Source organism: Strigops habroptila, chromosome 4 (genome assembly GCF_004027225.2).
Source record: "Strigops habroptila isolate Jane chromosome 4, bStrHab1.2.pri, whole genome shotgun sequence".
Taxonomy (NCBI): Eukaryota; Metazoa; Chordata; class Aves; order Psittaciformes; family Psittacidae; genus Strigops; species Strigops habroptila.
Window position 1 is genome coordinate 46,443,845 of NC_046358.1, and position 24,629 is coordinate 46,468,473.

Here is a 24,629-nt window from a genome sequence, read left to right on the forward strand (position 1 = left end):
TCAGTATAGATAAACGTCAAAATGTGTCATATTTACAGGACTGATACTCTTAAAAAAATAATTATTTTTTCAAATCTGCATGGTAGATAGATGGAACTCTAAATATCCAGTGTTACTAGAATATTAGACCAATGTGAATCCTCCAATTTCCCTAGAGTCAGGCTAATGTATCTGGAATAGCACAGTGGCAGCTAAGCATCTAGGAAGAGGATTTGTTGAGAAACCTGTTGTCATTCTCACACAGTTACTTTTTAAAGTAGAACTGCACTGTAAAATTCATAATGAACATAGCATTTAGTTTAACACAACAGAAGCAACTGAGTAAATATATATGGCTCCAGCCAGGAGCTGTTAATAAAATTGTGATTTGCTTACACAATTGCAAAGAAGACTTATTAAATATCTACAGAATCAGCACAATCTAATTTGAATATTTTAAACTCTTTCTATAATATCTGAAATTATCAATAACAAAATTTTAAAGCAGGTCATGATAATATATTGGTATTTTGTCTAATCATAAAACAGGACCTAGATTCAGAGTTACTGTAATTACAATTGTATGAGAAAATGTGGATTTTTTTGTTTAAAACTGGAGCTTAACATGTAATTTTGACCACCGTGTTCTTTGATTTTACTCTATTATCATCCTTAGGCCATCATTTCTTATGAGGGGGGGAGGAGTAGAGTCAAATTCCTATATCAGATTCTGACCATCAGCTACTACCCTTCTGCTTAAATATACTTATCTTATGTAGAATATGTAAGAATATTGCTGAAAATATGTATAGCCTCTGTCTTTGATCCCAGGAGCTTGCCCACTATATCTTTGTATTTTGCATTCCTGTTAACTTCTGTAACTCATAGACTCTCTTCTTTCTCTGCAGGTCCAGTCCAGGTGCAGCAGCAAGGAGAACATCCTCAGAGCAAGTAAGTACTGAAACTCATAGCTCTATTGAGAAACTAAGAGAGGTCATAAGACAGCAAATCACAGTCAGATGAGAAGGATATGGTTGGGACATAAGTGGGTTTGCAGAAGAAATTTAATGATTTAAGACAGCGAAATTCAATTCAAAGAGAAAATAAAAGCGTAATTAGCTCATAGTGTTCATGTATTGATGGGTAGTTGCTTTTTAATTTTTCTTCCAGGTTGTTCATCTAATGACATGGAGGTCTGTGTTATTTGTGGTGATGTATTGTAAATATTCATGTGTGTGCAAGCTTTATGGGCAAAAAGAATCAACACTCAAAGACAATGAAAATGAAAATTCTCACGTTGAATATATATATGATTTTTATTTTCATACTTGACCATGAAATTGAATGTTGGATTACATAAAACCAAACAAAAAAATGCAGAAGTGAAGAATTCAGACTTGATTCAAAGTATCTATTCTTTAATTTGCACTATTCCTTTCCTTCTGTTTGTGGGAATCTTTCCTAGTCTGAAGTTTGATCCACCATATGTGTGTATGTGTATGTATATAAAAGAACAGGAATAAGAAGTTGTTTTAGTGATGAGAGAAAGCTGTCAGGAATTTTCTATGTTATGCAACCAATTGACTTTGCTGCTTCAAAGCTAAAGGATTATTTTTTCATACAAAATGCTGCTAAATGTAAGTAGTTATTTTTAGAGTGATCTGACATTTCACATTAGTGAAAGATAAATTGGGAAGATCTGAGGAGTTGTTTAATGTCATTTACTTGTAATTAAAAAATACCACTTAGTAATTTTAGAATTTAAAAAAATATTAGTTGTTTGTTTCCAGGTCTGTTTAAATATATGATACCTCTAAAACAAGAGTTAGCATTTGTAGGAAGAAATAGGGAGAGAGAAGGATTAGTAATTACGCTTGCATTTCTCTTCCTTTCTTCATTAAGGTTATTCATGCTAGTGTTAAACCTGAACAGTTTTTATTATTGAGTGTGTATTTTCTTGGTTTCTCTTGTAGAAATAATGGGTGTTACTTTTGGCGTTGGAACAAAGTTGGCAGAGATAAGGGGATTTTATCCATTGTCAAAAAAAAGTGTTGAAGAACACGTATGTCAGTACATTTTAACAGAACCTTTGACTTAAGCAAATGTCATGGCTCAGCATTCCGAATCTTAAGGTAGTACTCTGGGCGCTACTCAAAGCATTCAAAGCCTCTGAATTCAGTCATGTTTTAAGGATTAAAGAGGTGAAATGTTAGTCTCTGAAGTAGCTAACAGTGAGGTTTAGGTAGCAGTAAAACATAAACATAAAAGCATTTAATGGCTGTAGCATAGGTTTGCTGCCACAAAATTCCCCCAGCTTTCACTGCTGAAACATGTTTTCCTAGAATCTTCCTTCATTTTTTCTATCTTTTCCTTGTAAGAAAATAGTATCTTAATTTATACAGTCAGGATAAAGTTTTTAACATATATCGTGTGGAATCTGCTGGACTTGCAGGAATTACAGTGCTGCTAAGCAGGGTTTCTTTCTCTATGCAGAGAAAGGTAGGGAAGTTTGACTCACATGTGCTTTTGTTTTCCTTATTTTTGTGAGGTTGCTAACAAATTACAGGTGTAATAGTGGAAAATGTATGCTTAGAGGGGCATGCCTACTGTTAAATCCAGGAATGCAGTTTTTCCACTAATTACAATTTTATCTTGCAATAATTTAATTTGGATCATTTCTGCCTTGTCTGCTTATGAGAAAGTCATGTTTAAGAGTGTGAAAAATCTTAATATAGTTAAGATATATCTCATCAGCTGTTTCGCTCTTAGTATGCTGACTGCTATGTTAAGGAAAGGAATTAGGTCAGAAATAATTCGTGTTTGACAAATTCACAGTGCCTGCTTTTACCATCATGTTATCTTCTAAATAAATGCAAAAAAAAAGTTCAAGTAATTTTTCCCAGCATCTTTCTTGGGACTGGAAGTAGGCAGTTTTGTTTGTCTCTACTTCTACCTCTGAAAGACAGTTACTGTGTTAACGGCAAAAAATAAATTCATCAACAATCTCCCACATAGAGAGACAAGCATGTGTCAGTGATACTCAGAGGTGATAGCTAACTGATTTCATTTTCCCGAAAGTGCCGCATTTATTTCAGTAAAGTGGTTTAAATAAACATCACCGTGTACATCTACACACTGTAGCACACATGAACTCGGTGCTCTCTCGTTGCAGGTCACAGTGCTGTTGACATTACCAAGGTAGCAAGAAGACACCGCATGTCTCCATTCCCATTGACATCTATGGACAAGGCCTTCATCACAGTTCTGGAGATGACTCCAGTGCTTGGAACAGAAATCATCAATTACAGAGGTATTTTAAGTAGGATTCTTTGTGAGGATTAGGGTGGTTATTTCCTTATTTTACAACCTTCTTAAGTAGTTGCTCTTTTGTTAATGTTGTCTGAGGTGTCTGAGACACTACCTTCTCCAGGAGAAACTGCTTTAGGAAATGCCAATGATAGGAGCAGAAGTCTCCTTTCAAACTCAGGAGATGTTGATTGAGCTCAGTGCTGCTCCCTGAAGGAATCTGTAATGGAGCTGTAATTAAATATATAGATGAATTTCCTTCCAGTCTGTGTTATATGCAACAAAGCTAAATCATAGAAACCACAATTTGCCTCAGTGGTTAACACTGGACTTCTGTAGATGCGATGTAGATCCAAGTTGCACTGTGATTGTTCACTCTGTTGTCTTACTATTGGAGTTGTGGTAAATGGCTCGATGTCCAGTTGGAAACCTGTAACGAGTGGTGTCCCTCAGGGATCGGTGTTGGGACCGGTCCTGTTCAACATCTTTGTCGGTGACATGGACAGTGGGATTGAGTGCGCCCTCAGCAAGTTTGCCGATGACACCAAGCTGTGTGGTTCGGTTGATACGCTGGAGGGAAGGGATGCCATCCAGAGGGACCTTGACACGCTTGTGAGGTGGGCTGATGCCAACCTTATGAAGTTTAACCAAGCCAAGTGCAAGGTCCTACGCCTGGGTCGGGGCAACCCCAGGCACTGCTACAGGCTGGGCAGAGAAGAGATTCAGAGCAGCCCTGCAGAAAAGGACTTGGGAGTGTTGGTTGACGAGAAGCTTAACATGAGCTGGCAGTGTGCGCTTGCAGCCCAGAAAGCCAACCGCATCCTGGGCTGCATCAAAAGCAGCGTGACCAGCAGGTCGAAGGAGGTGATCCTGCCCCTCTACTCTGCTCTTGTGAGACCCCACTTGGAGTACTGCGTACAGTTCTGGTGTCCTCAACATAAAAAGGACATGGAGCTGTTGGAGCGAGTCCAGAGGAGGGCCACAAGGATGATAAGAGGGCTGGAGCACCTCCCATATGAAGACAGGCTGAGAAAGTTGGGGCTGTTCAGCCTGGAGAAGAGAAGGCTGCGTGGTGACCTCCTAGCAGCCTTCCAGTATCTGAAGGGGGTCTACAAGGATGCTGGGGAGGGACTCTTCCTTAGGGACTGTAGTGGTAGGACAAGGGGTAATGGGTTCAAACTTAAACAGAGGAAGTTTAGATTAGATATAAGGAAGAAGTTCTTTACAGTGAGGGTGGTGAAGCACTGGAATGGGTTGCCCAGGGAGGTTGTGGATGCTCCGTCCCTGGCGGTGTTCAAGGCCAGGTTGGACAGAGCCTTGAGCCACATGGTTTAGGGCAAGGTGTCCCTGCCCATGGCAGGGGGGTTGGAACTAGATGATCTTAAGGTCCTTTCCAACCCTTACGATTCTATGATTCTATGATTCTCACTAAACCCCCTTTCCAATCTGAGGTTAATGATCAAATAAAAAAATGCATTATATATGTATATGTGTGTGTGCGTGTGTGTGCACATGTATGTTAGTTTGCAAAAAAAAAATGTTCATTTTGAAGAATACAGTCTTATGAATTAAGAACCAGCTTTTCGTTTAGTTATCTTTTCATTTATTTTTCTGTTAATATACCTGTAATTTTAGGAGATAATAAAAATGTAGTCTTGGAGGTCTGAATGCCAGCTAACTCTACTCAGAAAAGCATTATTGTGCTGTGTTAGGATTTTTTTGTGGGTTTGTATCTTGAATTAGCATTGGGGTCCTTAAATTTATCTTTCAGGAGCACAGTTTCTCTGTAGGGAAAGTGAAATATTTAAAGTTCTAGCATTGCAATTTCTTTCATTAAAAAATTGCCTATTAATTTTAACCTGATTTATTTACATTACTAAACATACTACGTAATATTCATCCTCATAAATAAAGCTGTTGAATGTTACTCTGTATATGTAGCCAGTAGAGTCCTGAGTTTATTCTTGATTAAGTCAAGGCATGCTGTAGTCTCTCAAATATATTCTTTCCTAACAAAGGAGGAGGATGAATAAAGATATTTTTTGAAACATGACTTTCACATTGGTAAGAGTATTGCTCAGTGCCTGTATAGCTCATTTAGCCTCTTCCATATTAAGAAAAAAAAAAAAAAAATGGACCATCCTAAAACATTTTACAAAAGTGCCATAAAACAAAGGCATCTGAAGCATTTTTCCCACTTGCCATCATCAATATCTGGTATGAATCCCCCAGTTAGCCTTTTATTCCATCTGAATTCAGTTACCTGAGCATTGCTCCATGGTTATATAAGTTTAATTTTTTAGACACCATGATAATGATTATTCTTCTGATATTAAGAAGAGGCAGAAGTTTAATTGATACTAAAAGTACAAAGCAGAGACAATCCACACTTCATGGTTTAAGCCTCAGAATGGAGCAGTTTTACTGATCTAGTCCACGAGCCCTGTAACATCTGTAGCGTTTGGACTTTTTTTTTTACACTGGTTATTCATTTTGAACTAGCTGATTATTCTGATAGCATTGACTTTTTGTATCACACTGAAGTACTACCAGGGCAATATTTACAAAATGGGAGCAAATCCATCACCTCTAGTACAATCTGTCTCACTGCTTTATCACAGTACCAATACCCTGAGAAATCAAAATTCTTCACAGGACCGTACCAGTTTCACCAGATAAGCTTTAGAAAATACCCAAATTTGAAAAGTTGTTTTAATGTAATTCTCCATTTTGTGTTTGAATCAGAAAGCTATGGGCATTACAAGGGGCATTTTGTGACATTAAAGCATTTCAAAACATCTTTTTTAATTACAGTTAATCAAAATAAGGCCAAACAGTGTATTTCTAAAATAATTGCTCAAATGAAGGAGAGTACAGAGGTACTTCACATTGTCCTTTAGTTCCTGACTTGCTTCATTTTAAATGCCTATGGCTTCAGCAGATAATTCTACATTTTTCTACCCTTAATGAAATTCATTCCCGCTACTGGCTGGCCATTTATTCCTTTCAAATATTGCATGGCAGAATGCCAGGAACATGCTGTTCAACTTTGCTTTAATTGGTGTGATTTTGCATGCAGACAAGAAGTAAAATGAAGACATAACATGCCTGCTAAAATTAGAAGCATCACTTTTGTATGAGATTTTGTGTTTCTGTGAACAGAGGGTGTTTTTACTAGGCCTTTGATAGCTGCCTTTTCTATGCTATAATTTAAACGTCTGTGCATTCTTTTTTTCAGTGCAATAATACAAGCTTTTGTGAGCTTTCTAATAACTTCTATATTGTTTATCATGGACAGTGATACACAGCGATGCACAGACATACTAATAGCCATCATGAAGATGCTTTTCTAGTTGCTTTAACAGATGCTATCAGCATTTTCATAGCAATACCTGTTTCAAAAATGCAATGAGTCGCCTCATGCTGAAAGGTCATACATATGGATATGAGCATAATGATGTTATAGTTATTATAATTATAATTAATTACTAAATCATTTTTTGTAATAAGTAAAATATAACTTGCATTTATAATACCACTTTACTGGAGCTCAACAGTTTCAAATCAAGTTATCCATTTAGTGTGCAATGTTAGGTCTTTTGCCTTCCCAGCAAATCCAGAATCATATCAAGTTCCCTATCTGTAAAACAAGCAACATACTTTGTTTATGTCTTTCTATTTTGGCATGTCTGAAAGATCATAATCGATAAAGTACATATCCACATAAGTTCTCCTGGCAGAAATATTCATGCATTCTCTCATTCCTTCATATTTTCAGCTGGATATTGCCTTCCTGTACCACAACACACTCTTAAGAGCTGTGGCTTCTGTTAAGCAATAAGCTTCCTTTCTCCACATAGACATACTATACTGGAATCAAGCCAATCTGAGTAGTGTTGTAGTAGTCAGTAGTTCTGACCCTTGTGCCCCTTCCCAGTCCATCTAATCACGCATGCAATAAATATTCTTTCTCACTCACCCACTGTATGAAGGGATGAGATATATACTTTCCACTCTGCTCCACATCATACTACAAAAAAAAAACCTCTTGCTGGTGCCATAAAAGCAAACAAGCAGTGCACACTTGACTGAGGGTAGAGTAATTCCTATCAGTCTCTACAGGGAGGCTGAGCCAAATTACAGCTCATCAGTCATAGCTGCTAAGTGAAGGGAAAGCGTATGTTAAAATATTTAGAACTGTAATAGTGTAAATTTACATAAATAATCCTCACACTTAAATGCACTCACCCTCCATTAAGCAGAAATGCTCCCAGCAATTGGGCAAAGCTAATGTATTGCAAAACTTCTTTGTCAATTTATGGAAACTTATCCATCATTACTGTTTATATTGAGTCCTCTGGGCTCAATCCATCACCTCTCACCTTTTGCACACAAGATTAGCTTTTGAAATGTTATTTTTAAAGGTTTTTTAAAAGATCCACTTTTTTATTGAAATACAGGAAAGTATGTATTTTTAAGAGATTTCAGGAGAAAAACTTGTCTTGAAGAAACAAATACTTGTTTTCTCTGCCTAATCCTATATCAGAGCTGTTACCTCTGGGTGTGGATACTTGGCATTCAGACCTAGTGTCAACAGTTTCACCATAGCTAGGAACACAGACTTACTGAAGAAATCTTCCATCAGTACTTTCAGACTCCAGTCTTTTTTCATTTATGCAGACGCAGAAATCAAAAGCCCGAGAGATCTATTCATGTCCCATACACATACATTTCATCCATCAGAGCTCACTGCTGTTCATGGGTTTCTTTTCCCTTTCTCTAGGCATAATGATATGGAGCGTGTTCTTTTCTCTTTTTTTCTCTTTTCTAGATGGCATGGGCCGGGTCCTTGCACAAGATGTATATGCAAAAGATAATCTGCCACCATTTCCAGCATCAGTAAAAGATGGCTATGCTGTCAGAGGTAAACTCTCGCTTTGCAGACATACAGTATAGTGTCTGTAAAACCACTTTATAACATGTTAGTTCACCTGTTTTGGATCCAGCAATGGTTATTTTGGTTGAGATTTTATTCAGATCATTGCTGATTATGTACAAGGCAACTGTCTTGAAGGAAGACCATAAAGTTGAATTCAGATCTGTTAAGTGTATATATATGTATATGCATAAATGTACATCAACATGTGCTCATGGACTTGCACCTGTCTTGCCAGTGAGGTTCTTGGAAATATAAAGAATTCAGTAGAGTAACAGAACATCTGTTTCTGAATGACAGATTCTTCTTCTATTCCTCTGGTTTTGATTTGATCACGAATTTCTTACAGTAGAACTGGCACAGGTCCAGCTTCCTGTTTATGAATTATTGTATGATTGAATTAGAGAATTTTCAAAAATTCTGTACTCTTATGGAGGCACATTAAAAGAAGAACTCATTTTTACTTTAAAAATATTGCAGTTGCTGTATATAAATAAAATTAGTAGTGTGACTTTATGGAGCAAGCAGTGAGTGGTTTCCCAGGAGACCTGAATCCATTCTCGCTTTGCCACTAGGAGCTGCATGATTTTGAATAACTTGCTTCTCTGTGCATCAGTTATTCGCTTTCTAAAGTAAGACTAACGATATTCACCTCAGATGTTTATGGAGGAAAATTAATATATACATGATTGAACATTATACCATTAGTGAATTCATTGTGGTAGGGATTGAATCATCATAATACCATGTTTAAATTTGGACACGATGGCAAACTTTCTTCTAGGGACATTAAAGTATCTTTTTTGTTACTGGCTGCTGAAACAATGGAAAACAACTGTCCATGAAATAGACTGTCTGCAAACCCAGGCAATGGATGTAGTCCAATTGCTTCCCCATGGATTTGATATCAAAATAAAAATCCGGGTCTACAAGATGAGTTTGACTGCAGCTCTCTGTTGTCTATGTGTGTGCGAGACAGGCAGACCAAAATGACCAGTAATAGCGGCAAGGGAGCAGATGTAGCCAGAGAAAAATTCAGGTAATATAAAGCTGAGAAAAGCTAAGAGAGGAAGCTCTGAGTAGAATGCTGACTGACAAAGGCTTTGGGATCAGCTAAATGCTGTCTGGCAATACAATTGCTACAAAGTAAGGGAAAGCACAAGTACAATCTCAGTAAATACACAGAATAAGCAGAATGATCACAATCGCCATCTTCAACAACTTCTGTCAGAACCAACACACAAGACCCTAATTTTGGTGGTGGATTCAAATAAAGTAACAGTAAGGTACTTGAATGCATCCAGAGGAAGACACCAAAGCTGGTGAAAGAGCTGGAAGGCATGTTCTTTGAGGAGCAGCTAAGGACTTAGGGTTTCTCTGGCTTGGAGGAAAGGAGACTGAGGGGTGACCTCATTGCTTTCTACAGATTCCTGAAGAGGGGAAGTGGAGAGAGAGGTGCTGATCTCTTCTCCCTGGGATCCAATGGTGGGACATGTGAGAATGGTTCAAAGCTGCGCAAGGGGAGGTTTAGACTGGACATAAGGAAGCATTTCTTTACTGAGAGGGTGATCAAACACTGGAATAGGCTTCCTAGAGAAGTGGTCAATGCCTCAAGCCTGTCAGTGTTTAAGATGCATTTGGACAATGCCCTTAATAATTTGCTTTAACTTTTGGTCAGCCTTGAATTGGTCAGGCAGTTGAACTAAATGATCACTGTAGGGCTCTTCCAACTGAAATAGTCTGTTCTGTTCTATTCTGTTCTGTTCTGTTCTAATCTATTCTATTCTATTCTATTCTATTCTATTCTATTCTAGTAAAGCTGTTATCTCAAGATATGAGAAACAAAGCTTGTAGGCAGAGATAATATTGACTACATTAATGGATATTTTTGACCAAAAAAATGAAGGCTTAGCTTTCAGTCACATAAAACTATCTGCCCAAAACCTGTTCCACTTCTTTCAAGATATATCAGTTGCTCACCACCTATAAACTTTTTCTCCATATCATTATTAATCGGGGATTAAAATCTAACTCAGTAGCATTTTACCAGGTCTAAAATAATTCAGCTATTAGGGACTTTTTTTCTCTTCTTTTGCTGGATCATCCCAGGATATTTTTTTCAGGGAAGGTCTGACAACTGTATTCAGTAGTATTATATGCATTACTCAAGGACAAGTAGTTCAAGAGTCCTTCTCCACTTTCTTGTTTTAGGGTTTATTCTAAAGCTCATAGATTAGGCTGTTTGGCAGGGTTTTAAATTTAAGTTAAAACTTGACTAAGTACCAGAGATCCTCATCTGCAGAGTTGCAGCTGATGTATGAGTATGAATATGATAAATTGTTATATAGACTGAACGGGCAGTTCTGCTGTCCTCAACATAAGAAGGACATGGAGCTGTTGGAGCTAGTCCAGAGGAGGGCCACAAGGATGATAAGGGGGCTGGAGCACCTCTCGTATGAAGACAGGCTGAGAAAGTTGGGGCTGTTCAGCCTGGAGAAGAGAAGCTGTGTGGAGACCTCATAGCAGCCTTCCAGTATCTGAAGGGGGCCTACAAGCATGTCAGAGAGGGACTTTTCGTCAGGGACTGCAGTGACAGGACAAGGGATAATAGATTCAGACTTAGAGAGAGGAAGTTTAGGTTAGTTGTAAGGAAGAAGTTCTTTACTGTGAGGGTGGTGAGGCAAGCTGCCCAAAGAAGTGGTAAATGCTCCATCCCTGGCAGTGTTCAAGGCCAGGCTGGACAGTCTTGGGTGACATGGTCTAGTGTGAGATGTCTCTGCCCATGTCAGGGGGATTGGAACTAGATGATCTTAAGGTCCTTTCCAACCCTAACTATTCTATGATTCCTGAAAGCAATTCTTCTCAATACAATAAGGTTATCTGACTGTATATTCAGGGCTTTTGAAATAAAACAGAATATACTAAGGTAAAGGTTGTCACTGATTAGACTTCATCTCTGGAAAATCAACTTTTGACATTTTCAGATTTAAAATTAATAAAAAGACATATTTAAATATGATCATATGTACCCAGTTTGTCCGAACACTCTTGGCAGCATGCCTGCTGTCCTTGGACAGGGAAGTTGCTTGTGCTCTGTACATGCTTTGCACCATGGTAAAAAGCATGTAATACCACTAGTGCAATTTGCCAAAAGAGGCAGGCAGAAGCTTGAACTTTGTTAATAATGGTGCCTTTGTTGTTCCTGTAAAAGTACAGATTTGGCTAAATTAGAAGTCCTGGAGACTTTCAGTTTGTTAAATCTGACTTTTAATTTTCAGAATGGCTTCAGTGAAGGGTGTAAGGTAACTAGTTCGGTGCTAACTCCTAACATTACAAAAAGAAGCACAACTCAAGACTTCTAATGTGGCAGTCCAAGTTGCACTGTCTTAAGCCCTATTGCTTTTCAGAAAATGCCAAACCTGTAAGGTCATCTACGCAGTCTGTCACCATTGCACTTGTCCACATTTTCCTCCAAAGGCAGAGACAGAATCTCTGAAATATCAGTATTTACAAAATATTGATACCCCTGTGCTAGTTTCACAAAGAAAAAGATTTGTTCCTGGTGGTCATGTTTATAAAAATAATCTCATGAGCTCTCTTAATTATTTGTTATTAATGTAATACCTCCTAATCACCTTTTACTTGATCCCTTATTGCCCAGAAATGTTCAGTTAAAAGTATTATAGAACCTGTAATTTTCGAAAGAATAAGCACAACTTAAAAGGACCTAAAATGTGAATTGCTTGCAAATGTTTGCATTTGAAATGTTCATGCTGACACTGAAGAACTGAGTCTTAGATCATTCTTTGGTTCTTCTGCTCTTAATTTCTAATGCCATCGCTTGTTTGGTTCAGCCTTTACCATTTGTATTGTCCACCTTAACAGCTGCTGATGGCCCAGGAGATCGATTCATCATAGGGGAATCCCAGGCTGGTGAGCAGGTGAGCACAATTTTTTTTTTTTTTTTTTTTTTTTTTTTTAATGTACTTTTCTTTCATAAGATACTGCTTAGTAGTTTTTACAAGCCTTGCTAGAGCTCCAATAACTCAGTATTCTTGGAGGTGGCATGAAGTAGGACACAGCTGTACCCTCCTGCTATGTGCCTTGGGACATGATGATAGAAAGGGAGGTAGTACGGTTACATAAGCAACTAACAAGGATATCCCAAAATACTTCTGAGCATTGCGCTGACATGTCTGATAGGAGTGTATACAGTAATTTTTTGCCCTACTGCAATGTTAGAGGACATAAGGTTTCTAGTGGCATTACAATTCATACACAGGGAAAAGCATTATTTAACCCCTTATTGCTGGCAGATTTTTAAAGGGGCATCATCCCAATAACTGTTTCCAGAAGATGCTCGTATACTTCACACTGATCCCTGCAAAACAAAGTGTAAGAATTCTGTATGAAGCCTTTAAAGAAAGGTAATTATCAGAACAAACTTTTGGAAGCCAGTCAGGAGCCAGGTTTGTGGTATTGCTTTGGGGTTTTTTGCTTGTTAAATGAAGGGTGTTTGTGCACCCTAGTACATACATGGATTGAGTTTAAGAGCAAGTTGAGGCAGCATCCATTCATGACCTGCTGTGCTATATAAATACTCATGAATAAACACAATTCGTGATTTGCTTTCAAACTCAAGAGTACATTTCATTAAATTGCTGTATTAATACTGAGGGAATGGAAAAAAAATAGCAGTTATGTTCAGCCACTTTTATTATTCTGTCAATTTAATTATACATGCTATCTTCTGTTCAGGAGAGCATGAGTTAGTCCAAAATGTTTCTCCACTATTTCAAGTCCCAGTTTATAATCGTGTATATTGTATATGAAATGGTGGAGAAAGGGAATAAATAACAGGCAAAACAAAGGATTGGTCAGTTTTAATGAGGATTTTATAGTGTGGCTATTTTGACTATTAAACAAAAAAGTCCAAGTAAAATAGATGTATTTTAAAAGTTGTTTCAGGTTTTAGAAGTACTAACAGTTACAGGATTATTCAATTTTTTAAAAAATGGAGTTGAACTGCCTCTAACTGTATATTAGAATTTATTTTGGCTAATCGTAATAGATACACAGAACTGTGAAAATTATTCTTGCTGTAGTTCCCATCCATCATCATGAATTATACTTTGGTATAATAGACATCTTCTCAATACTGATATTCATGTGAACTTAGATTAATTAATATGTTATACAAAATACGTAAAATTACTTTAAATGCCAAAAAAAAGTAGACTAATGAATTTTGCAGGTTTTTCACCTGCCTTGGATTTTTAGCCCTTCTATCTGCATTTCCAAGCATTAGTCCGGAATTGAAAAGGCTGACAACTATTTCAACAGCCCTCTTCATGGTCACTATAAAATAGCAAGAACCAACAGAGTAACCTGCTGAATTATCACTCCTATCATTATTCAGCTGTCATCAATATTATCATTTTGCTAGTTAGAAAATATAACAGCACACTGGTGCTGAAAAACAGGACTTTTGAAGCTGTGCTTAATGGGGAAGACTGCCCACAGGCCTAAAGGGTTTCAAATCCTAATGAGTTCAGCAGGTTTGGACAAAGGATAAAAGGGCAAATGGGAGCTTGCTTCCCTCCTACAAAATTCAGAAGTTCACAAACGGTTCTCTACAGGGACAGTCTGTCCTCTCAGATTACTGGGAATAGGAAGCCTCTCTGGCAAGGAACAAAAACTGGGTGGGAGGAGGCTTGCAGAGAGAGAATAATTCTGAAAATACCATCGGCAAGTTAGGAAAATGAGGCTGTTGACCTCTGAATAATTGGTCAACATTTTTTTCTTGAGCCAACACATCTTCAGGTTCCTCTCCTTCCCAAGAAATTATTTATAGCCTTGGAAGGCTCCTCAGTCTCATTTCATCCTTCAGTCACTCTCAGCAGCAACATTCTGCTTTTCATGTTACAGACCAATTAACAGAATGATTCACAGCAGGGAGTTCAAAATGGGTTTAGATTTGGCTCCTCCTGTAGGGAAAAAGGTTATGTAAATGCTACGTAGAGAGGAAGAAGATGGGACTGAGAATTGCAGAGAGGTCGTATAGCCAAGTTGCACATTTCTGTATCAATTCGTAAATTGTGTATTATTTTCTGATTTCCATTTCCAGGTGGCTGTGTTTATGTTAACAACCACTTTTTATTTTGTATTGAGGAAACCTTTCAGACACAGTCCTGCTTTGGGGAGGCTAGGGCACATTTGAGAGTACTACTCATGAGCCATCCACGTGGCCTCTGTGTGAAAAACTCAACCACAGGGAGCAGTGGTTGTCTTCCTAAAGACTTACGTAGCTGGAGTTTAGCATTTCATGGAAGACTTTCTAAAGATGTTTGTAAGAGCCACTGTGACTAATCAGATGTAATATAGGATGGAAACAGACATTCTATTAACTTGGGTCTTTTTACAGAAAGGAGCATGGGTCAGTGGAAATCACACAGGAGAGGTGTAATATGTGCAAGAGAAAATGTCAGATGGGGGCTGTGCTCAGTAGATTATTTCTGGTTTTTATTCAGTGGCTGAGATTAAATAGATTATCGGTGATGAAGGCAAAAGACAGAACCCAATAGTGCCATATTCCAGGTAAGTGTGAGATCTCAGAGGCCTTTAAAAGAGCTTCTGTGAAATTATTATACATTAATATGCTTTCTGAGAAGCGATCATTTATTTATCTTCATAGTCTCTAGCACAAAAGAACACAGCCCTGGAGATTCACACACAAATCTGATGGTTGACTTTTGTTCATAAAGTTAATCTGATCAAATTCTCAAAGGAAAAAAAAGGAAATTAAATATATGAGCAACACAACCAGTTCTAAAAGCAGCTCTTACTGTATCGTAAATTTGTTTAAATGTTTCACATCATTACATCTCAAAAAAATTAACTCATCTAGTAATAAACTCCAAGAGCATGAGTAGTTGCAGTGCATTTTATCACCATAGGCACTGATTTCTGGCAGAATTGTCAACATTTTGTATTCCTTGTGGTTCTTGAGGCCCAAAAAATGCATTTTAAATGGGAGAATATTTTTATACAATATACACTGAAAATTGTCACTAATGTCATCAATATGTTAGTAAGTCCAAAACAATTTTTACCTACAACAATATGCAAAAGAGCTCCCATAATCCAAGGCATAAGATTTGCCTTTTGCAATTATTTTTGTTTTCCATAAAAATCAAAACACACTAGACAAGATTATCTTATTTTCGCTTTTAAGTGTCTTCAGTTATTGGCAGTATTTCAGCTGTTCATCCACAGCTCCTTGCATAGTCTGTGGTGAGAAGTAAGTACTGTTTTTTAAAAAAGTATTATTTTAGTGTCATCTGGTTTAGATGCCTACTTTAGGATAACATGAATCTTGCTTTTGCACACTGACCGTGACATATGGCAAATGTGAATTTTTTTTTTTTTTTTTTTTTTTTAGTTAGGATTTTATTTCGGTTCTTCCCAAAGGATGTTACATTTCTGTTACCCACAGAAAAGGGTCAAGATTCAATCAGCTCAAGGCTCAGTTCTTTCTTGGGATGCATAGGTCACTGTGATACTGTGGTAAAGCAGATAGATACAAACCATTTCTAATCTCTCCCTGGGTCTCCTTACCCTGGGGCTTCTGTCCCAGTGACCAGCTTTTGAAATACACACATTTCAAAGTAATACTCGTATTTCAGACGTTATGACAGTGCTAAAATGGAGTAGAAGAATGGGAAAGGCAATCACAGCTTTGTGCAGCTGAAATGTTGGTCACTGGTCTAGAATTTGCAAATGTCTAACAGCCTCCTGTCACAAGTCATGGAGTAAATGACTGCAGGCAGTACTGCAGGTCCATGGGTTGCTATCAGATATGTGCTAATTGCAGTCTGAGAAGTCCTGGACAAACTCCAGTGCTGCATATGGAATAGAGAGTCAATCTGCACATGAAGTATACATGTGACATGTACAGAATATGTTGGTCTGATCACAGCTGTGTAGATCTGTGTGTAGCACATGTTTACTAGTAACAGTAATGCCTAAATAAGTTGAGCTTACCAAAGTGCTGCAGGGAGCAAGCATTCGTATTCCAGCAATGAAATCTCAATCATCTTCTTTTTTAGAAAGATTTTCTTTTAGGTATATATTTCTTAAGTTCTTATGATCAAATCTGGCCAAATTTTACTCTGGATTTTGAAAAATGTGTATTAAAATATGCTGCCTGGTGAGAATTCTATTAAAACCGTGTCATTTGTCTTATCATGTTCTGATATTTTTCTGTTCTTTGTATTACTTATGCTGAAACTTTGTAATGTACTGTGACTTTACATAATTATAGAATACTATCAATTTTCGGCTTTGCTAAAGTCAACCTTACAAAGATAGATATTCTGTGTCAACTGATGTTGAGCTGTCCCTCAGTAGGAGGAAATCTGCTTCAAAATGAAGCAGCTGGTTACATTACTTATAAGCTGCTGGGGTTTTACATATAGTGTGCTGGTAAAACAAAACAGAACGAAAATGCAACCAAATCAAAGCAAAGAAATTTCAACCCTGAGGACCAGACTACTCTGCAAAATATTTATGTACAGAGAACTACTTCGATTTAGCTCATGTAAGTTTCTAGAAGGTCACCACTTGTTATATTTCTGAGCCAGTTATTTTTCTGAGCCAACCAGAGTACCAGTATATTGCTGCTTATGAAAGTTGTTCTTGTGATAGAAAGGGGAAAAATGTGAAGCCACCTAATATCTGACGATATAAAAGTCAGATCTGAAGAAATGACCTAATGATCTTTAAATACATTAAAGTTTATACCTGTTGATGTCACTAGCAGTATATCCAGAGCCACACCAGAACTAAGAACTTTAGTCTTTCAGATTACTTTCATAAAGTTCAAATGATTTGAGATTTTTGGGGGTTTTTCATTTTTCAGCCAACTCAGACTGTGATGCCTGGTCAAGTAATGCGCGTTACAACTGGTGCTCCAATTCCATGTGGTGCTGATGCGGTGGTGCAAGTGGAAGATACAGAGCTCATCAGGGAATCAGATGATGTGAGTCACAAGTTAAAAATCATTTTTCTTTTGTGTGCAATGGAAAATGGCTCATGATATAATCCTGTAAATACAGTCCTGCAGAAAAGCTCTTCTGTTCATCTCAGAAATCTGAGGAATTTCACATCAGTTCCTAGTGGCAATTCTACTCACTTTTTCAGGCTGTGGCAACAGTATCACAGACCTACCTGTCTTGACGTTGATTTTTCATCACAGTTGTTGAATGCTGACACCAAAGTATTTGGGAGCATGATTTGAGTGAAAGTCATATGCCTCCTGGAGATCCATAACTACAGTCCAATTTGTGTGCCTAGTGTAATTGCATTTTAAAATACAGAGTAATGGCAATCAGACGTATTTCCTTCTTTTCTGCTGAGTCTACATTTAGCAGTAGAGCAATCTTTTTTATATTTCAGCATCATCCTGAAACTCAGCAAGATAAGGACTTTTAAAGTTCCTCTAAACTCACCAAGTAAGAAAGGGAAAAATTTTCTTAAAATACATGTTGATTCCAGAATTGTACTTTGAAATATTACATTGCAGCATTACTGCTGATATAATTAAAACTGAATATGATTTTCTGTGGGAAAGTGAACTGGTTTAAGTCTGCAAAATCTATGGGATAACTTGGATTATTTTGAACTATGCTATGAAGATGGTTCTGTTTTATCAGAGTTGGTCTCATTTCAGCAAGGGTGAATTTGGTGGATTTTGGAGAATGTGTCGTGTGCACATACCTTACAATAAATGCATATGTTTAAAATAAGAGGTTTTATTATGTAAGAGGGGAAGTAAGTGCCCCCCAATTTTTATTAAAGTTTCTTCAGTATACGTCTGTGTTCCTTTAATATGAGAAAATTACTGTATTTGAGACCTCTGAAAGCAAGCAAATGGATAAGGTGCATATTCCCTCAGAACGCAGTCTTAACTTTGTTTAGCTCGGACAGATTTTCCAGTATACCTATAAGTCATATTGCACTCAATCTTATGGATGCTGCAAAATACCACATTAAAAATGAGTACTACAATACTAATACTGTACGCACAGTTGTCTTAAGGTAAAATGGGGTTTTCTGATGAAGTAAAAGAGCTATTTGTAGACAACTTCATCCCAAACAGGTCCATCTTAGACTTCATGTTTAGAGAATTCCTTCTGAATGATTACCTTACCTAGCTGTGATTTCAGGATACCATTGTCATGTTTTCCATCATCTGACAGATTTTAAGGCAAGAAGTTAGTCTCTTTTTGACACAACTTCCAAGTTCAGTTTTGGAATTAAGCGTGTGCGTGGTTCGCTGCTCAAATCAGCTTTTGCTCTTCTGCTGCTGTTCTGACAAGCTGTTCCACTTCACCATAGCTCTATGCTAGCATTGCGATTGCAGCTGGGGTGTAAGCAGATGAATTCTAGTGTTCAAAGCTGATGAAGACAGCAAAAACTGAAACATACTCTCATGATCCTTTCTTATGCCTTATTACCGTAAATGCATAGATTTTTACATCTGAGGTCAGCAAGCTGTCTAGGCTGGCCTTCTTCCTGACAGAGTCAGTCCTGCTTTGAGGTTACAGATGCGTACGTGTAGATTATATCTTCCTGTAAAATACGCTATTGCCTTCAGTGCTTGTAAATCATTCCGTTAGCCTTACTGAGCAAGTTTTCTGTGGCCATTGCCCACCTCATCATGAGAGGACTATCATGCTGCAGAGCAACATGCACCATAACCTGATATTTTCTACTTCTTCTTTGGATGACTGTCTTCCTGAATTCTACTTTTTCTGTCCGTGTTCTCCTGTGCACATGAGAACAGATTATTTGGTTATTCACTTAAACTGAGGTTTTTAAGCAAATGGTCAGCCACCTTCAGCTTCCTTGTCCTGCCTGTAAGTGTGAGATAGTACCCTTCAGTTTCTACTTGTCCTTGAATATGCCACTCTACTAATCCTGTACATAAATAATTAGTATAGTTTCAATATTAAGTTATTTTTCTTTCCTTTTTCATGCCTAGGTGGCTACATATTTGAAGAATATTTTTCTTTTTAGTGTTAAGAACTCCTTCAGGGCTGGGATTTAACTAAAATGAAATCTTGAACATCTGAAAAATGTTCTTCTGAAAAGACAGAGAGTACTTTTTAAAGGAGCTCCTTGACCTCTAATTGCAGTAGCAGTACTTAAATATCATAGCAAGCATTCCCCAAATGATTGTAGAAGTCACAGGTCCGAAAGGAATTGCATCTATCCAGCAGGAAGGTAAATTTTCATAAGCTTTCTAAATGCACAATCATTAAGAAAGATCCCTGCAAAAACATGTCTACATCCTTTTCATTTTGAGCTTTTATGTCACCTTGTAGGACAAAGGAGCCCAATGTGATCAACCAAAGCAATAGTTAGATCCTAGATCAAGATTGAGCATCAGTATATCAGCATGGATGCTGGCTGTTAACAACCATCAAAGTACAAAGACATAGTTTAAAATATATTAATACACAGCAAGAAGAATGCTGCCTGATACACACCAAATGGAAGATGCCATACCTCCCTGCAAGCCTTACCACTAGCCACCTTTAATTCTCTTGTATTCCTAAAGCTTTCTAGGATATCCATCAGTTTCATAAATAATAATCTCCGCATGTCACCATGTTGTCCACAGTCACTTCCCACTGTGCTTTTTAAACCTGGGATTACAAAATTCCCAAAAAGCCTTTTTTTCCCCTTGTTCCCTCTAATCCAGGAGTCTTAAATAGGACCTTCTTTATTAATCAAATGTATCCTCTTGATTCCCTAGAAACTTCCTAGCTATCTTTAAATGTTATCCAAAATATGGAAAATTTGGATCTTCATGACTGGCCAACCACCCCCAGAGTTGTAAAAATTAAATAATACTTAGGCTAACTGTTGCCCCAGATTTTCATCACAAGCTAAAGCGTCTTTTAGAGCTTCAGATGTGAATAAGGGAAATAAAAGGACATCCTGGGCATCAGCACAGCCGTTTTGGATATTAGCAGCCAAAAATACTCTCTTCTCTTAAACAAGAGGAGCAAGTATAAAAGAAACAGAATTTGCATTTAAAGCATATTTTGAAAATGCTGTGATAAAGTAAGAAATAAGATTTTTCAGGGTTGATGTTTTTGTAAATTTCCTGGTTTTGATTTATCCATTGTCACAGTAAGAAAACAGAATCACAATCTGAACATAACAATGCATTCATTAACTACAGTAAGTAAACAGAATCACAATCTGAATGTAACGACACATTCATTACCTTTAACTTTGGAGCCTTTAGTTTAAAGCACTTAGTTTGAACTCAGACATCTTCCAATATCCTATGCAACACTATCATTCCTGTAAAAATTCCAAGTGACAATGACGTGGCTGTTTGTCTTATAATATTAGTGTCCGATTTATAACTTTGAGGTACTGTAAGTATGAAGCACTACACGATAATGTAAAAACAAAATCTGTTCCAGTGTAAGCAACTGTAGTTTTAGTGCTACAGACAGACTAGCAGTCGAGGCTGAGTGTACATATCAACCACCCACTTGCAGGTCATATAAATCAAATATTGACAGTATAGGTCATGTGCCATTTATTGGCATTTATTTGCATTGAATGAGCCAACAAACCATTGAAATTCTGAAGAAGTAAACACAAATATTAAAGTAGACATCAGACTTTTAAGGCCACTCTCTCTTGTTGTGGTTTAACCCCATGAAAAAATGGCCAAATCAGCCTCATTCTGATTTGTACAAAGCTCTTAAGTGGGTGTTTCCACTGCAGGAATTGACATGAAAATCCTGAAACAGCTAGTGCGTATAGCATCTTCCTGTCTTTCTGCAGATGTAGTGGTATATTGCCTGTCAGAATAACCATCTTTTTGAAATGGCATCTTTGAAATTGTTTGAGCACATAGAGTTGGCTGAGAGGAATAGAAATAATCCGCTTGATATACCAGATCAACAGATAAACATAGGACATAATATAAGAAAGATAAATAAGCACAGAGATCATTAAAGAAAGGAAGGTAAAACTATATATTCAATGCTGGTGAGCTCATCAAAGAGAGAATTTCTTAGAAAGCAGTTCCATTTTAGCACACATTGTATTACGATCTTGACACATGGGTCAGGAGAACAGTGATGATGCTTAAACCATGCGGTCTCAGTGTAATGAGTACCATAAGCTGTGTAGACTTCTGAGAAATTGAAGATGATTAATCTTCTTTGAATAACCCAGCTGACCGTATTTGATCTCCTTGTTTTTGTAGGGCACTGAAGAACTAGAGGTTCGAATCCTGGTGCAGGCTCGACCAGGCCAAGATATCAGGTCTGTAACAGCCTACTTCATAAACAGTAAAATATCTCTGTAGGGAATTGAAGGGCTGGTGATTTTTATAGTAATTTTTTAACCATAAGTAGTACTGACATTTTGACAATCTGACTAATGAGCATCCCTGGACACTCCTTACCTGAAGGAGGACCAATCAAGGAAATATACTTTCAATCTCATTCTGGTTTTCTTTCATTTTTCTCTGCGCTCAGACCTATAGGACATGACATTAAAAGAGGTGAATGTGTGCTGGCTAAAGGAACCCACATGGGTCCATCTGAGATTGGTCTCTTAGCAACTGTTGGAGTAACTGAAGTAGAAGTTAACAAGTTTCCAGTGGTTGCAGTCATGTCAACAGGGAACGAGGTAAGAAAAGTATGTTTAGATGAAGGTCTGAATTACTGTATCTTCCTTTGGACAGTGTTTTGGATGGTGGCTTCCACCCTCTTCCCAAGTAGGCTCGCTTTTTGAGCTGCAACTTGTGCTGACATGAGGTATTTTAATGAGTGATCAATCCATAATAGGCTGCTTGTGCCTGTTGTGCTTGTGCCATCGCTTTTTCCCTCAATGGTCTCTTACAAGTCTCACACACTGTCTTTGCCAAAATTTCAGTACTGTATCCAGCCATGTGCCAGCTGCTTTCTCCTGCCAGGAAGGGAGGACCTGTGGGGTAGTCAGAGAGGTAATTTGTACTGCCAGTCATGACTGGAAGAATAATTTCTTTTGAGCAGCACGCCTCTGTATCCATAGTGCAAATGGCAGCTAACCTGTCTTTAAAAACTCAATAGTACTGCCAAATGCCTGCTTGTAGCATTGTGCCTTAATATTTTAATAATAGCACATTTTGAAATCCAGATAATCTGCAATTGGTAGGAGTGCAGACCAGCTTTCTAATTGCTTTCTTTTAACTACATCAGAAAAATCAGATTCAAGATTAACTTAATTTAGTAATTTTGTATATGTGTGAGTTGACTCTGGCCAGCAACTATGCGCACTCATTCTTTCCAGCAGCAGGACAGAGAGAGAACAGGAAGAACAAAAGCAAAAGAACTTGTGGGTTGAGTTAAAGTCAGTTTGAAGTTTAAAGATGGCATGAAGTTTGACCTATAATTTTGACTCTCTTGTGAGTCAAACATTTTGAAATTCAGACACAAACATAAACCCAATAGCTGTATTCCCATACAGCTTGAATAGGTTGAATTTTGAAAGACTTTGGACACTTTTAATACGTTGCATTTTGTCATCTGGCAGTGTCCTTACAACTTCCACAACCCTAGTGAAGGTTACTTTGTGACTACTGGGTACTGTGGGTGACAGAGGCCAGCCTTGCTGGATCAGAATCTTTCCAGATTTCATAACATAAATAGGATGTGTCGTGCAGGAAACATATTGCTAATTGAAGAACAAATGCAAAGAGCTACAAGGATAGCAGGTGATGATTTTCTGAATAGTATCTTCTCTATGACTGATGATTCTTGCATGTCATTAAAGGGTCAATTACTGATGTGGGCACTCTCTTTTGTATCTTGTGTTAAAAAAGATCGTAGAATCATATAATAGTTAGGGTTGGAAAGGACCTTAAGATCGTCTAGTTCCAACCCTACATGGTAGGTTTCTTAAACATCCTATGGAAATCTTCACAGAAATAGGACTGCTAGCCAAAGCATCAAAATGTAGCCATGCTCCACTTTTGGTTATTCTGACCTTACTACCTATTACTATTGCTGTAATTTTCACATAGGCATTTTTATTGTTATTTACCTCCTGACAATATTGTGTTGTCCTTCTGTGTCCTACAAAAAAATTCCTATTATATGTAGAACATGTTTACATATGTATGTTTTGTAGTTTAATTTCCACAATACAGGACGCATGTAAGGCAATTGCTATGATACTATATTGAGAGAAAGATTTTAATCCAATTCAGTAATTGGTATAAGAACCAATATTTAAGCTTCTGTCTATTATTCCAATACAGATTGTTGTATTTAAAAAACATTTTTATTGGTAAGTAAACAAGGAACTTCAAAATTGCTTTTAATACCTGTAAATCTGGTTATCAATATCAATGAGGTTCCTTTAGAAGCATTTAAATAGAAACAATAACATGGAAACTTAAAGTTTGTAGTTTGATTTCTAATGTTTGAGATTAGAAGCCAGGTACTAGCAAGAAGAAAGAAGATTTTGCAGGCTTGGACCAATAGAAACAAACTAAGCAACATGGAGGATTGGACTAAACAAGCATATATCTTACTAAATTAAATTCACTAAATCACTTTACGTATATATTTTGTTATAGGTGTCTAATATTCTGTCCCATATGAAGAAGAAAATTCTTACTTGTGCAAAGTATTGCAAGGAGACTGACTGAAAGTGTTTCTGGTTTTATAGCTACTGAATCCTGAAGATGACCTCTTGCCAGGAAAAATTCGGGACAGTAACCGTTCAACTCTCCTAGCTACAATCCAAGAACATGGCTATCCAACAATCAACTTGGGAATTGTGGGGGATAAGTAAGTACCACATGTTAGTAAAGTTGTCAGTTCATATTTATGTGGTGCACTTTATGGCATCCGTGGAAAAAAGAAATGACAGAGAAAATGTCACTTGTTGCAAGTGTGACAGTGTTGTGACAGAGTACATCTTGAAGAAGATGTTTTACCCCTTTCATTAGAGAAATAAATGTCTATTCTAATATTAAGAGGGATCATTTGATAATTTTTTTATTGAATGGTGTTTATCTTGTTCTGCTTTCTGTTTGTTGAAACATCTATTACTGTGCAAATTGTATTTATTGCTGCACTATCATTACAAGCACCGTACTTAAAAATGCAAAAGGAGACATTTCTACAGCAACTATACTTTTTTCTGATCCAGTAAAGGGAGAAGGAGTTCTTCTCAGGGTTTATTTTCCATGACAAAATTAATTTAGAGTACAAAATTTTGTCAGATGATGAATAACTGTCTTTTAGGGAAGGCCCCACCGCTGGATGTTGCTCAACATTTCCGGAAATATATCAAAGAATTTAAAAGAGTAATATTTTTT

The 24,629-nt window shown here is 37.3% G+C and overlaps 1 protein-coding gene across 17 annotated transcripts in view; it reads left to right on the plus strand.

Moving 5' to 3' along the window:
• The window catches only part of GPHN (gephyrin), a 312,212-nt gene that overhangs the window by 259,738 nt on the left and 27,845 nt on the right, over window positions 1-24,629 (plus strand). For all 17 annotated transcript variants that reach the window (XM_030481574.1, XM_032919854.1, XM_032919855.1 and 14 more), the window contains 8 exons: window positions 888-930; window positions 3,152-3,289; window positions 8,117-8,209; window positions 12,107-12,162; window positions 17,142-17,261; window positions 21,522-21,580; window positions 21,796-21,949; window positions 23,975-24,096. In XM_030481574.1, coding sequence (XP_030337434.1) covers window positions 888-930; window positions 3,152-3,289; window positions 8,117-8,209; window positions 12,107-12,162; window positions 17,142-17,261; window positions 21,522-21,580; window positions 21,796-21,949; window positions 23,975-24,096 — 785 coding nt within the window. The remainder of the gene's footprint in view (window positions 1-887; window positions 931-3,151; window positions 3,290-8,116; window positions 8,210-12,106; window positions 12,163-17,141; window positions 17,262-21,521; window positions 21,581-21,795; window positions 21,950-23,974; window positions 24,097-24,629) is intronic.